The 14,291-nt window shown below is 35.5% G+C and overlaps 1 protein-coding gene across 1 annotated transcript in view; it reads right to left on the minus strand.

The window, feature by feature from the left end:
* Positions 1–14,291, minus strand: part of Bruce (BIR repeat containing ubiquitin-conjugating enzyme) — a 406,259-nt gene that overhangs the window by 101,716 nt on the left and 290,252 nt on the right. The window contains exon 40 of the mRNA XM_089091938.1: positions 6,179–6,396. Within this exon, the coding sequence (XP_088948064.1) occupies positions 6,179–6,396 (218 nt within the window). The remainder of the gene's footprint in view (positions 1–6,178; positions 6,397–14,291) is intronic.

Below are 14,291 nucleotides of genomic sequence, written 5' to 3' on the forward strand. Positions count from 1 at the left end.
GAAATTTTGAAGTCACTCTCTGAAGAGGGATGTGCATCTCTATAGGGTTGAAGAATTAAATAGCATTAGAGTACTACAGCTTAAGATACATAAAATTCTCCCTCAAAAAAATTTTTCATTCAAAAAATTATTCATCCAGTTCTTACTAGCGTCGGCTTGTCTTTGGGGAACATCAACGCTAGATAACTTTTTGGTAATCAGAATTAATTGTCGGGGCAAAAAAATAAGAAAGAAAAATTTTACTTCTATTTCAAATATGTAACATTTTATGGGGGAGCAGAGGTACTGAGGGAGGCAGCATATCTATGTTGCCCTCCCCAAGGGACATTAAAAGAAAATTGTATTGGCACGAAGCTTTCTATTGAGCTTCAAAGCTTTTAAGTCAAAACAGTTTTAAAGGCACTAACTAAGAAACAAGAAGCATTTTGGAATGTAGGGCATGAAAAGTAAACTTGTCCCCTCCAACTGAGGCTGCTGGTCAGAAAAGGACACAATCAACCAGCATCAGTCTTGATTATCTAAAGGCATTCTTATGTTCAAATAAAGCAAAAGGATTTTTTTCAGGATTCAATATCTTTATTAAATATAATCCATGCCGGCTTGACGACCGGTTACAAATAAAGCACAAATATGCTTGAAAAACGTAACCAGTACACAATTATTAAATTATACAACTAACCATCACTAACCAATAATAATTACAGAACAATAAAAAAGAAGAAATGTTCAGTTTATTAGTTTTACAATAATAAATTAATTGTCCTTTCTCAATCCATTGTTATAATACTCTATTGGTAAAGGGAGGGGAGGGTTACATCTACAGTGACGGGCTCTAACAGCATACTTTTCCTTTTAAGCTCTTCTTTCCATCTTGCTAGATTTTTAGATGATTTTTGTCCCTCCCTCCTTTCTTTTGATTGAGAGCATGTTTGTCCAAATAAATCGCAAGTCTGTATTAACATTTACAAACGACAAATAAAGATAATAGTAGGATTTCATAAATACACAGTTGAATAGAATGATGAAAGCCGGCACCACATTATTTTCAAAAATTTGATGCACCGTTGCATAGCTTACATACATAAATGCAGATTGACGTGAATATTAGGTAAAATCATGTTAAAACGAAAAAACCATGCCTTCTATCGTAAGATTTTTTTTACTTTAAAAGCTAATGGTTCGTCAAGCAACAGGAATTTACTTGGGAAGACCATAGCAGGTTAATTCTACCATATTAGAAACTCAAGTCTTCTATTTTTAATTTTTTTTATTATAAAAAATTATTTACTATTATACTCTATTGTTAAAGGGATTTTATTTTGAAATGAAATCCCTAAATAGGCGATTCACATAGTCGTATAAGGAGCACTTAACCAGGAGACTGATACTATTTGCCGTACTCAGTTTCCATGGAGTTTCTAGTAGTCATTAATTTCTAGTAGTAGTTCAATATATTTTGATTCAGCTTTTGTAGCCACGTTTTCGATAACCCCGACCATTTCGTACTTTTTGACAAAGCAATTCTAATTAGCGACGACCAAGGAATCAAACAAATTGTCTGAAGCAGCCATTGAATATTTTCGAAAATAATGTGGTACTGGCTTACAAGCTTAGCTGTACAGCTTAGCCTGTACAAGCTTAGCTTCTTGGGCGTGTTTAAATTTTTAAGTTTGTAATTGTATTGTTTTTTTTTTAGTATTAATAAATTGATTGATTGATTGATTGATTGGCTTTCATCATTCCATTGAACTGTGTATCTATGAAATCCTACTATTTTCTTTATTTGTCGTTTGTAAATGTTAATACAGACTTGCGATTTATTTGGATGAACATGCTCTCAATCAAAAGAAAGGAGGGAGGGACAAAAACCCTCTACAGAAAAAAACTAAAAAAATGCATGCAAAATTTGTTTATATCCATTTTTGTTATAGTTTTTACAAGTCAGAAAGACATTCCCCCTAACCCATTTCATTTCAAATGGATAACAAATTTAAAAAACAAAACAAAAAACAGTCTATCAAATATAATTTTTTTTCTTATGCTAAAATTTCATAATAAAAGTATAAGATTTAACAATATTTGGGAAAATAAATAGCTTTCTAGCGCATATATTCTCAAACTCAAAGGCTTATCAATACTAAATTTTCGTTTGCATGGGGTTTCTCAGACTAATGTTAAAATATAAAGTTCACCCCTCTTCCTTTCTCTATGTAAGAATGCAATAGAAATTCAGCTTCTTATGTTCCTTTAAAATTTTAAGTTATTTACTTGCCGATTTCATATTCAATAGGGCTGTCCATCTTAGAAAAAATTAATAGAAAAAAGCTTATCTGAGGGAAGTAAAGAGCGAGGCTGAAACTTAAAACGAACAAAAATGACTACTTCACAGTCTATCAAATATATATCGATAACACTAGTGCAAATAAACCAACTGATGACATTTCCCTATGTATGTGGGGTTACAGAAAACTAACATTGGTAATTATGGACTGTGGTTCGCTCTTTACTAGGTTACAGCTACTGCTGCAAATATGATGAAAATACAGGAGGAGTTATCAGAAACTAAAAAAAAAAAAAAAAAAAAAAAAAAAAAAAAAAAAAAAAAAAGCTCGTCATTGACATTGTTTTCCAAGACACGCGTACCAAATCTCCCTGGGGACAGAAGGCCAAGGAGAAAAATTAGAATCTATTTCAAAAGAAAATGTGCATCACCTTTTGCCTTTTAATCGGAGTTTGAATCGCCAAGAACTAGCTCAAGGAGGGACGAGAGCTGGGTCTGTACCTTGGGGGTTGTACTCTTATTGGCGGTTGACTAATAATTATCATTTTTATATGCTTCATAGTTTATATGAAAAATTTTATGAGTTTTATTCATAATCGGGAGGTGAAAATAGAACTAAGTGATGATTCCGGAAGAAGTAACAAAAATAAATCTACTCAGTGTACCTGGAATATAATCACAAATATTTGGAAAGCATATTTAATGTCTTGGATCCAAAATTGGTCTTAATTAATTTTCGACAACCAGTTAGCGACTAATGGAACAATTTCTCTAAAAAAAGAGAAAAAATCTTTTGCTATAAATAGCCCCAACAAACTGCCAAAACCACTGATAACTGACGCCAATTCATCGATAAACGACGAAATAAGCACCAAAAGACATTGCTTAGGAAATGACGGCCCGTAACGGTAATAGGCACATTACCTTACGTAAAAAACGAAAATTCCGGATTGATTCATCCAGTCCCTTCCATATAAGGAAGAAGAAGAAACTAGAAAATTTATAATGTTTCCCGTCACACATTGACGGTGAAAGCAGAATAGGCTTTGACGAAGTAAAAGACACAGACATACAGCTTACTCAGACGAGGTAAAGGGGGAAATTCTAAGGCAAGAGTACTTAACAAGTTGCTTTGGTCAGCACTGCTCATGTGCCTGGATTCGACTCAATTGGGGTATTATCCCATCAAATTCATTCCTTCATTCCAAGATTCAACATATACATAAGCCCAAGTGATTAGAATACACATAAGACTGATGGCTGGTTTGGCATTCATGTCGTGCCCAGTACCACCACGTATGCTAGCAAGAAAAGAAACAATAACAATGGCCACAAAATATAAAAAACCCAAACAGACAAAATTACAACATCCCAAGGTAAGAAACCACAAATTTTTTCCAATGAATATAAACCAAACACTTCACCCTTCAAAGGAAATGTTTTCCTAAAAGTCTTTTCATTCGTCAAGGAAATTGGCGCTTGCAAAAACAAATAGAAAAAGCAATAAAACCAAGCTTTCAACAAACAGGGACTTGAAAACTCTTTCCCGTTTGCTATCAAAACAATGACTCCTTTTACTTTCAAAATTGATAAAATTTAAGATAGCTTACAACCCAGGCGATTATCAATTTATCTGGATTGGGGATATTATTTAGCAGCAAAAATAATTAGGCTAAAGTTTCATAAGGGAGCCACGGATCACAATCATTCTTATGACTTTTTGTTCACAAGGAAAACTAGCTAATTCCCGAAAACCGTATGTTTTTGCACGCAATTAGAAACATGCATACTGACATTCAAATGCACCGAAACATTTTTTTTTATTAGGACTGCGTAACTATTCAAAATGCAACCATGCCATGAGGTTTTTGAAATTAAGGTTATAACAAATTCACATTTATGAAAAAAAGAAGGAAGTAAATGTCCAAGACAGTTTCTACTCGAAATGGTATGTCTCACATCAAACCCATGTCGACCGTTGGCGGTTCGCGCCTTTTCTCTCAAAATTATATTTGCCGGCCAGATTTTCAGAAATTTTTCATTTATTAACAAAATTTTCCATTTATTTAAATCTGACTTCTCTTACTTTAGCCTCTTCAAAATTATTAATTATCTCGTCCCAATTGGGTGCTTCTAATTCTTCGCGTTTTATGCTCATTAACGCTAAATTATTAAGCGTTATAACGCTAAATATTCGCTCCTGGCCTATAGTCGATCCGAATTTTCTTGCTCCCCCCCCCAGCACCAAAAAAGTGTAGACAGCTGTGAAAAAATTGAAAAATGGACGTCCATCTGGAGTCGATGGGATCACAGCAGAGATGCTGAAGACATCCCTTCGAGCCTGCAGAACTGTTTTGACTGATCTCCTAGTGGTCGCCTGAATAACGAAACAGTCCCAAAAGATACAAAAGATTGTACCAGGGGCATGCTGGTCAAAATCTTCACGAAGGGTGATGCGCTATTTTGTGACAACTGGAGGGGCATCAACTTTCGACCTGGTAGGTTTTGCTCTGATCTTATTTTCATTCTTAGACTAATGGTTGAAGAGTCCAGGGAATGGGCCAGAAAAAAGTAAAATAAACATGCTTCATTGATTTTGAAAAGGCATTCGATTCTGTGGATCGAAAGACTTTATTGGAAGGTTTTGAAATATTACGGATTACCGCACTCTATGAAAATTGCACTCTATGAAGATAGTGAATATTGAGTTTCTGAAAACATTCTGTACACAAAAATAGGGATCCGCCTCTATTCAAGATAATGTCTGGTGTCAAACAGGGATGTGTCCTATCTCCATTCCTGCGTGTCATAGTTATGGACTACATTCTAAGGCAGGGTTCAGATTCTGGAATGAACTTTTGTAGCCAACAGATCTCTGACATAGACTTCACTGACAAATTGTTCTTCTTGAAGAAGCTAAACAGTGACTGCAGCTGCTATTCGACGCCATAGATGAAAAGGCCGAAAAAGTGGGAGTAACAGTGAATGTCAGCAAGACAAAGAGCATAGCTCCATCTGACTCTCTGCTGAAACTGTAATGCAAAGGTAAAGCAATGGAATATCGGGTTTTAATAAGTTGAAACCAATCCGGTGCAGTAGGAAATACTCTATCCGCTTGACGCTCCGCCTCATGAATAGTAATGTGATGTGCGTTCTCCTCTATGCAAGTAAATGCTGGAAACTAAATGTCTAACTAGAGAAACACGTCTTAGCCTTTGGAAACATTAGCCTTAAAAGAATACTGAACAAATCGTGGCAGGAAAGGGTCACGAACATAGGTGTTTGCTAGAAGAACGGTTAACCATTAGTTACTGACCTTTTGAAACGCAGGGGATGAACGTACCTTGGCCACGCCCTTCGTATTCCAAAGGATCGACTCGTTTGTGGTTTGTTTTGTTTTTTTTTTCATTGAGATTTTTCTCTTTGTTGTTTTTTTTTAATCAGAACGATCCCACAGAGACGACATACTAGAGTACTATTACTTCCTCACTGAAAACTTGACCTCACTTATACTATAACTTTATTAAAAAAGCCAAAGTATTTACTTTCAAAACCCCTTATTTCAAGAACTCGATAAAAAGAGCATGCAAGCTTTGGTTTATGTTAGCCAACCCTAAAAGAGAATCACCTGTACCCTCACCTAAAATATTTGCTGCGTCGTTGTATTATAGGAGCGGGTTTTGCTAGCACTAAACTTTTCCGTTAAAAGTAAAATGCTTCTTATCTTCTTGATATCTATACACAAAGTATCATAATGCACAACGACACAACTACTTGTCCAAAGAGGGCAGAGTATCATCTGAAACACCTCGCATAATAACATTTGCTGGGTTCATCTGAACTAAGAACAAGTTTAGCAACACACTACTTTTTGGTGATAAGCTCATGGAATCTTACCTTCATGACATCCAGACGCGAAGAATCACAACGCACAAAGACACTACTACTTGTCGAAAGAGGGAGGGAGTTGACAAGAGTTGCAGCTTCTTGAGCTAAACGTCGCATTCTTCCCGCGCTGGCACGCTCCCCAGCGGTCTTTGCAGCTGACTCGTAATGGTAAGGCACAATATAGCGCAAGTTCCCTGATTCATCCTCTTGTATCATTTCGGAAGTGTCTAAAAAAATTTCTTTTTTTATCGATGGAAAAATTAGGCACTACAAGAGGCAAGCAAAAGTTAAATGGAAGAAGTCAAATTCAAATAGTCAAATAAAATAGCTCATTCAGAAAAAGTACCCTGTAGTTGGTCTCTTTTAGGCCGAATAGGGTCTTATCTTGGAGGTAGGAGTTCAAACTAGGGAAACAGGTGGCTCTATCATAATATTAATTAAAAAAACTTTTCCACAAAATAAGTTTTTTAAAGAAAAGTAAAGAACACCATTAAACAAAAAATGAGCAAAAATAAAATCAAATAATTTATCAAGCGTGAAACTATCACCCAAAACGAACAAAAATTACAATAAATAACCCAGTCAAACTCAAAACGAGCAGAAATTCACATAAGTTGGGCTCAAAACCCCTATGTCTCCACTTTACAGAAAAAATATAAATGTTTTTACTTTTATAACCTTTAATAAATCAAATAATATTAACATTTTGATTACTATATATCAGTATATGTATATTAAACTGACAATGCATATTAATTTATATTTTTTTTAGTCAATTGCAAATTTTGATGTGGCCTTGCGAAGACAGGTGTTTTGGGCCCAACTCGTGTTAATTTCTGCCCGTTTTGGGTTTGACTCGCTTGTTTACTTTAATTTCTGTTTATTTTGGGTTTCATTTATTTATCGATGCTGATTTGTGGTAGTTTCACGCTAGGTAGATTATTTGATTTTATTTTTGCTCATTTTTGTTTAATGGAGTTCTTTACTTTTCTTTGAAAAAGTTATTTTGTGGAAAAAGTTTTTTTTTAATTAATTTCTGTTCGTTTTATATTGACATAGTCTTTTCAGGGAAAAATAAAATAATACTTTAAATTTTTTCGTTTTTATTAAGACTTTATAGTTTGGCCTGCTATTCGCATGCTAGAGAAAAATTTTCAGCAATTTTTAACAGCATACACCCTTTTAAAAATCTGGACACAAATAGTAGTGTTAAATTTTGTTTCGTACCTCCTCTAGTTGACCTGAAATGGAAAACTTGATACCATACGCCAAAAAAGTCTGTTTACTTTCTTTGATAGCTTGGATACACTTACGCTATTTTGCTTTGGTTAAATTTTAAGAGCAGAAGTAGCCCTGAAAATTTGAACATAATACCCTCAGTCGTTCTTAGGATACTGCTGAGATGCCTTATTGGGAATTAGCATTAACACAGTGCATTTTGATTTAATCTTAAGGCAACAGTTAGTTTTTAAACATAATGGGCAAATGGGAGGGTGCGCGTGGGAGGGGGATTAGTTGCCCTCCAATCACTTTCGACTGTTAAAATGGCATCAGCCCTTTCTATTTTCAATCGAATGAGCCCTTTTCTAAGTTTCTACGACAACTCCTTTGATACGAAGTGCCCTGGTCTAAACAACGACAACAACAAAAATAATACATTATACCCACATCGATCTTTACTATAAAAAATTCAATACTATTAAAAAGGGCACCAGGCCTTTCGATTTCCAATCGAATGAGCCCTTTTTGAGTTTCTACGACAACAATTTCTATAAACACCTTATATGCCCCCAGGGCATAAATTACAACCCTTACCCTAAGAGCTGTTAGGGTGGTTGTCAACCTCTAAGACCTAATTTCCAGAACTTTCAACTACGTTAAACAATATGGCTATTTCAAAATTTTCATTGGAAGTGTTTGGGGAAATGGTGGGCGTGAGAGTGGCGCTAATCGCTCTCCAATCACTTTCAACAATTAAAAAAGGCACTAGCCCTTTTAATTTCTAATTAAATCAGTCGTTTTGAAATTTGTACGACAACGCTTTCAATAAAAAAAACTTATACGCTCCCAGGGCATAACTTACACCCCTTGCCCTGAGGGCTGGGGGGAGGGGCGTTAATCCTCAAAGACCTAATTTCCAGAACTTTCTACTACGTTCAACAAAATTGATATCTGAAAATTTTTATTGGATGTGTTTGGGGGAATGGTGAACGTGACAGGGGGATTAGTTACCCTCCAATCACTTTCGACTATTAAAGAGGGCACTAGCCCTCTCAATTTCCAATTGAATGAGCCCCTTGTGAGTTTTCACGACAACTCTATCTATAAAAAACCTTATATGCCCCCAGGGCATAATTATTAACCTTTGCCCTGGGGGCTCTGGGGGGTTTGTCATCCTTAAATACATAATTTCCAGAACTTTCAACTACGTTGAACAAAATGACTATCTCTAAACTTTGATTGAATATTTTTGGGGAACTGGTGGGCGTGAGAGGGGGGTTAATTACTCTCCTCTCACTTTTGAGCATTAAAAAGGGCAATTTCCAATCCAATGAGCCTTTTTTGAAATTTCTACAACAACTTTCTAAACAAACCTTATATGTCCTCAGGGCATAACTTACAACCCTTGCACTGAGGGCTCTGAAGGGGTTACCATCCTAAAAGACCTAATTTCCAGAACTTTCAACTACGCTGAACAAAATTGCTATCTAAAAACTTTGATTGGATGTGTTTGGGAAAATGGTGGGCGTGAGAGGGGGGTTAGTTGTTCTTCAGTCACTTTTGACTATTAAAAAGGGGACTAGCCCTTTCAAATTTCAACTGAATGAGCCCTTTTTGAAGTTTCTACAACATCGCTTTCAATAAAAACCTTATATGCCCCAGTGCATAACTAACAACCCTTGCTCTGAGGGCTGTGGGGGAAGGGTTTGTCATCCTTACAGGCCAAATTTCCAAAACTTGCAACTACGTTAAATAAAATGGCTATCTAAAAATTTACATTGGATGTATTTGGGGACATGGATGCTATGAGAGGGAGGTTAGTTGTAGTCAAATACCTCTCGAAACTGTTCTAATGTCCACTAGCCCTTCGAATTTCATATCAAAATAAGTCCTTTTCAATTTTCTGCGCCAAAACTTTCAATGCGAATCTCGCATATCCCCAGGGCATAATTTATATCCCTTGCCCTGAAGACCGGTGGGGAGGTTTCCTGCTCAAAGGTATAATCTCCTGAACTTTAAACTGCGTGGAACAAAATGGTGGAACAAATGGAGGGGTGTTAGTTGCCTTCCGATCGATTTTGACTAGTAAAAAGGACACTAGGGATGTCAATTTCCAATCGAATGAGCCATTTTTTAACGTTCTACAACATTGTGTTCTATAAAAACCTAATATGCCCCCAAGCCATAATTTAAAGTTCTCGCCTTGACGGCTATGGGGGGGGGGGGGTGTCATCCTCAAAGACCTAATTTCCAGAACTTTCAACTATGTTGAACAAAATGGCTATCTTAAAATTTTTATTGGATGTGTTAGGGGAAAAGGTGGGCGTGAGAGGGGTGTTAGTTGCTCTCCAATCACTTTTGACTATTAAAAAGGGCAAGAGCCCTTTGAATTTACAATCGAATGAGTCTTTTTTAAAGTTTCTACGACAGCTTCTTCGACACGAAGTGCCCTGGTCTAAAAAAAAAAAATAATACATTGTTCGAACATCGTTCTTATATGCCCCCAGGGCATACCTTAAAACCCTTGCCCTGAGATTCGTGGGGGAGTGTCCTCCTCAAAAAATATTTTCTATCTGGAAATCAACTACGCTGAATAAAATGGCTATCTCAAAATTTTGATTGGATGTGTTTGGGGAAATGGGGGGCGTGGAAGGGGTGTTAGTTGCCTTCCAATCACTTTTGACTATTAAAAAGGGCACAAGCCACTCCAATTTCCAGTCTAATGAGCCTTTTCAAAGTTTCTACGACAACTCCTTCAATACGAAGTGCCGTGGTATGAAAAAAAAATAATACATTGTTCCAACATCGTTCTTATATGCCCCCAGGGCATACCTTAAAACCCTTGCCCTGAGATTCGTGGGGGAGTGTCCTCCTCAAAAAATATTTTCTATCTGGAAATCAACTACGCTGAATAAAATGGCTATCTCAAAATTTTGATTGGATGTGTTTGGGGAAATGGGGGGGGGGGGGCGGGGAAAGGGTGTTAGTTGCCTTCCAATCACTTTTGACTATTAAAAAGGGCATTAGCCACTCCAATTCACAATCTAATGAGACTTTTCGAAGTTTCTACGACAACTCCTTCAATACGAAGTGCCCTGGTATGAAAAATAAAATAAAATAATACATTGTGCCAACATCGTTCTTTACTTAGGCAGCGCGATTGCGCTGCCAATGATTTCACATAATAGCATGGCCAAACGTTAAATTTTGAACTGTGACTGGTTAAATATTTTATGAATTTCTAGTTGTGTTTCACGACATGCTTCGACATTTGCATGATACTTATGACATGATATTTCGCAAAAAAAAGCCATCAAAGAAAAACCTTGTCGAAGGCTTTCGTTCAAAACAGTTTTATTCATGTGATCTAGCTGCTGAAATGAAAATCTACCTAACCTCCTGGTTTTTTGTGACTTTTCAAATTATTTATGATAATAACTAGTTGCCACTTTTTTCAGATATTTTTCATTCTAGGCTAAAATTTCATAACTAAGAAAAAGATTAAGGGGGCAGTTATTCATCACTCAGGTTGAACCGATTATGCCCCCATTTGAAACAATTTATCCAGGACCTATGTCGGAATCCCTTGGATAGTGATCTTAAAAAAAGTCTAAGCCGGAATGTTTTAACAATAAGAAACGATATTTTTAGTCCCATTATAATTAAGTTTTTGTTTTTGTTCTTGTTAATACAGGAAGAGTTAGTACTAAAAAATTATGCATATTTGTATACTAAGCGGACTGAGATTCTTATACTGAGATACATTTTTTTTTTAAATTTTCTATTGATTTGCGTATTTTCTATTGATTTCCTCTGGGGGAGTATTTGCGTGTGACTCCCCAAGAAACTGGTTACATCCACTCCTACCAAACATTACCATTTCTTTTACAAGCATTTTTTTTACAAGATTGTTCCTATTATTTGCTCAAAATTTAGGGAGTTTCAGCTTAAATTTCAAGTGACATCCCTAGTTTTACTTGAATTATAGAAAACTTTTGAAGAAGAGACACAATCACCTCTCCCCTGTTCCCTAGCCGCTGAACGACCGTACTTAAAATTTCTAACGAGAGCTGGACCATATTTCACAAAGCAAGAGTCAGGAAGAGAAATCACCAAGAGGAGCTTGGGTAATGAAGCAATTTTCCTCAAAAAAGACATTTTCCCCTCATATTATAAAAAAACAATAAAAATAAAATGAGAGAGCCTCATTAGTTCTACTGCAAGAGGGGTATTCAAGATCTTTGGTAAATGTCTGTATCGAAGATCGGTAAATGTTTTTACCAAAGATTTTCCTAGACTATTTAAATTGGGTACATATTAGTACCTGTAATATGTAGAAAATTAAGCATAAGGAGTGTTTTTCGAAACAGAAAATTTAAGCTTTTTTAGTTTTAACGTTGCTAATTAATTTTATTGAAAAACAAATATTTGCTAAAATTAATTTAATCTTCAAAATTTAGTATTTGCAGTTATATATTCTGGCGTCGTAAAACCAGAGTTGCCAGTGGCCCAAGAAAAGCAATAGTACAAAATCGTCTGAAACTACTACGAATCGATGAAGAGCTACAAAAAACAATCATACTACAGTAGCTTAATTGCTTTTTCCACTGGCTTTTTAAGATCATAAACTTCAGCTTGATTCTCATATCCAACGTGTCCAACTATGGATATGTAACAAGTTTACTGTGATTTCAAATATGAATTATTTGACTAACGACTAAAAACTAGAAACAAATACGAAAAAGTAAATGATCCCGTCAGTGATGGGAAGTCGCAAAAACTAGCGATTAATCACTAGGAGGAAAAGGGGCGAACTTGCATGGGACTGATGGACTTTAAAACATTGTATCAACATTTTTCTCTTTTTTTCAGAAGAGAAACATTTTATAAAACTGAATGGAAGCATTCGAGATACGTGATTTTCAGGAATGTTGTTCAAGAAACGATTGGTACCCATAGGTATTAAGGATGTTTATATAATACTCCAATAATTTTCCAAAAAGGTTCCACAGCTAAATGATTCATTTTTCATGTATCTAGAATCCAGTGCCAAGGTTGAAAACAAAGTAAACCTTCCGAAGGCGGGCATAATCTATAACATCCAGTTTCCCAGAAAAAGCGAATAGGGTGATTAATAGATCAATTTTCTTAACTGTTGGGTTTATCAAGAAAAATAGAGAGCGATGGAGATTTTGTCTCAGTGTCTCAGGATGTTCCCAATAATAAATGGAGCTTCTAGGGCCTTCTTGTGCACATTTCCTTAGGAAAAGATTGGATAAGTCGTGATAGGAAAGAGTAATTTCGTGTAATTCGGGTGAAGAACTATAAGATGAAGAACGGGAAATAGGGGACATCCTGGACAGGGATAGATAGCAATGAACGGACTTAATTAAATAAATAAGTCTTTAAAAGATAATATTTTTTTCGGCAATAAAAGACATAACTGCTTTTGGAAAACATTGATCTAGCTTTTGTTCTGAAGCCAAATTCTCTACAAAATTAGAATTATAATAGTATAAAAAGGGAAAGTTGTCAAAGAGAAAGAAACCTCGCTTACTACAAATGGATGCAAAAAAGAAAAAATAGGCAATATTGAAGTTGGAGCTGATAGTATGGAGATATGAAGAATATCAGAATGGATATTTAAACCTTCATACTTACGTAAAATTTCTCTATTTTATTGTAAAAGGTTAGAAAAAATATTACCGGCCATAGGATGGGATGATAAAATAAAGACACTTGCAGAAAATCTATTTCGCGAAAACGGGTACATTTAAGTGGGTAGGAGCAAACCTGGCGAGAGGAAGGAAATAGGGAATATTTAAGCTAAGTAAAAACAGATTAAATACAAAAACATCGCAAAAATCTTGAAACTTGGAGGGAGGACCAGAGGCCCAAATCCTCGATTACCACTTTCTCTACGTTTGCGAGTCAAAATATATAGCTTAAAGATCTAAAAGAAACGTTGAGAAAAGCTTAAAAGAAAAGAAGAGCAAGAAAACTTTCTCTCGCATGAAAAGTGACAAGACTCAATAAGTAAAACTCGTATAAATAAGTGAACAAACGAAACTAGAAATGGACAAGAGAGAACAAATTTACAGCAATTAAAAAAGGAATGAAAACATAAAGATACTTTTGGAAAAAAGTTTCTTACTTAAAATAATAAAATTTAAGGATTCAAGAAGGGAGGTCAGTGTACTTACTAAACCCCATATAACGGAAGGCAAAGAAATATAATTAATTTTGGTTGATGCCCATCATTCAGAATTTACAAATCCAGGTTAATAGATATCTCTTCACCCTTTTAAGATAATTTATCCTACGCGGCAAAATAGTGTAGAAAAATCCCAGAGACAATACGAGAAGAAAAATCCTATACGGCAAAATAGTGAAGAAAAATCCCGGATATAATACGAGAAGAAAAATCCCATACGACAAAAACGTGTAGAAAAAACCCCGGAGACAACACGAAAAGTAAAATAAAAAATTGGTAAGATAAAACCGAAAAGTGCGAAAAACTCAGAGAATTTTGAAAACAAAAACAGAAGAAAAATAAAAGAAAACAAAGGTACAAATTTTACTATTCTACATCCAGAAAGGAACGATAATTCAAATTCAAGTTAAAAAAACAAAAGACAGCCAACTCATCAGTTCTGCTGAAGATAGTCATCAGAGGATTTGAACACGTTGATGAAGCAGGTGAAATGTTTTCAATATATTATGTCCCTTTACTGACCTGAAGTCCAGTATCTTAGGTGCTTTTGTTTGCCCTGTTTTTGGAGCAGTCAGCTGACTAAAATTAAACCGCTTACTTTTTATCATGGTAGCAATTAGGACTATGCGGCAAATCGCCCTTAAAGAATCGCCCTATCTCGTCCATTACAAGTTTTTTTGCGGCGAA

The sequence above is a fragment of the Artemia sp. Qi Xiang Cuo genome, chromosome 7 (genome assembly GCF_049724085.1).
Source record: "Artemia sp. Qi Xiang Cuo chromosome 7, ASM4972408v1, whole genome shotgun sequence".
NCBI lineage: Eukaryota > Metazoa > Arthropoda > Branchiopoda > Anostraca > Artemiidae > Artemia > Artemia sp. Qi Xiang Cuo.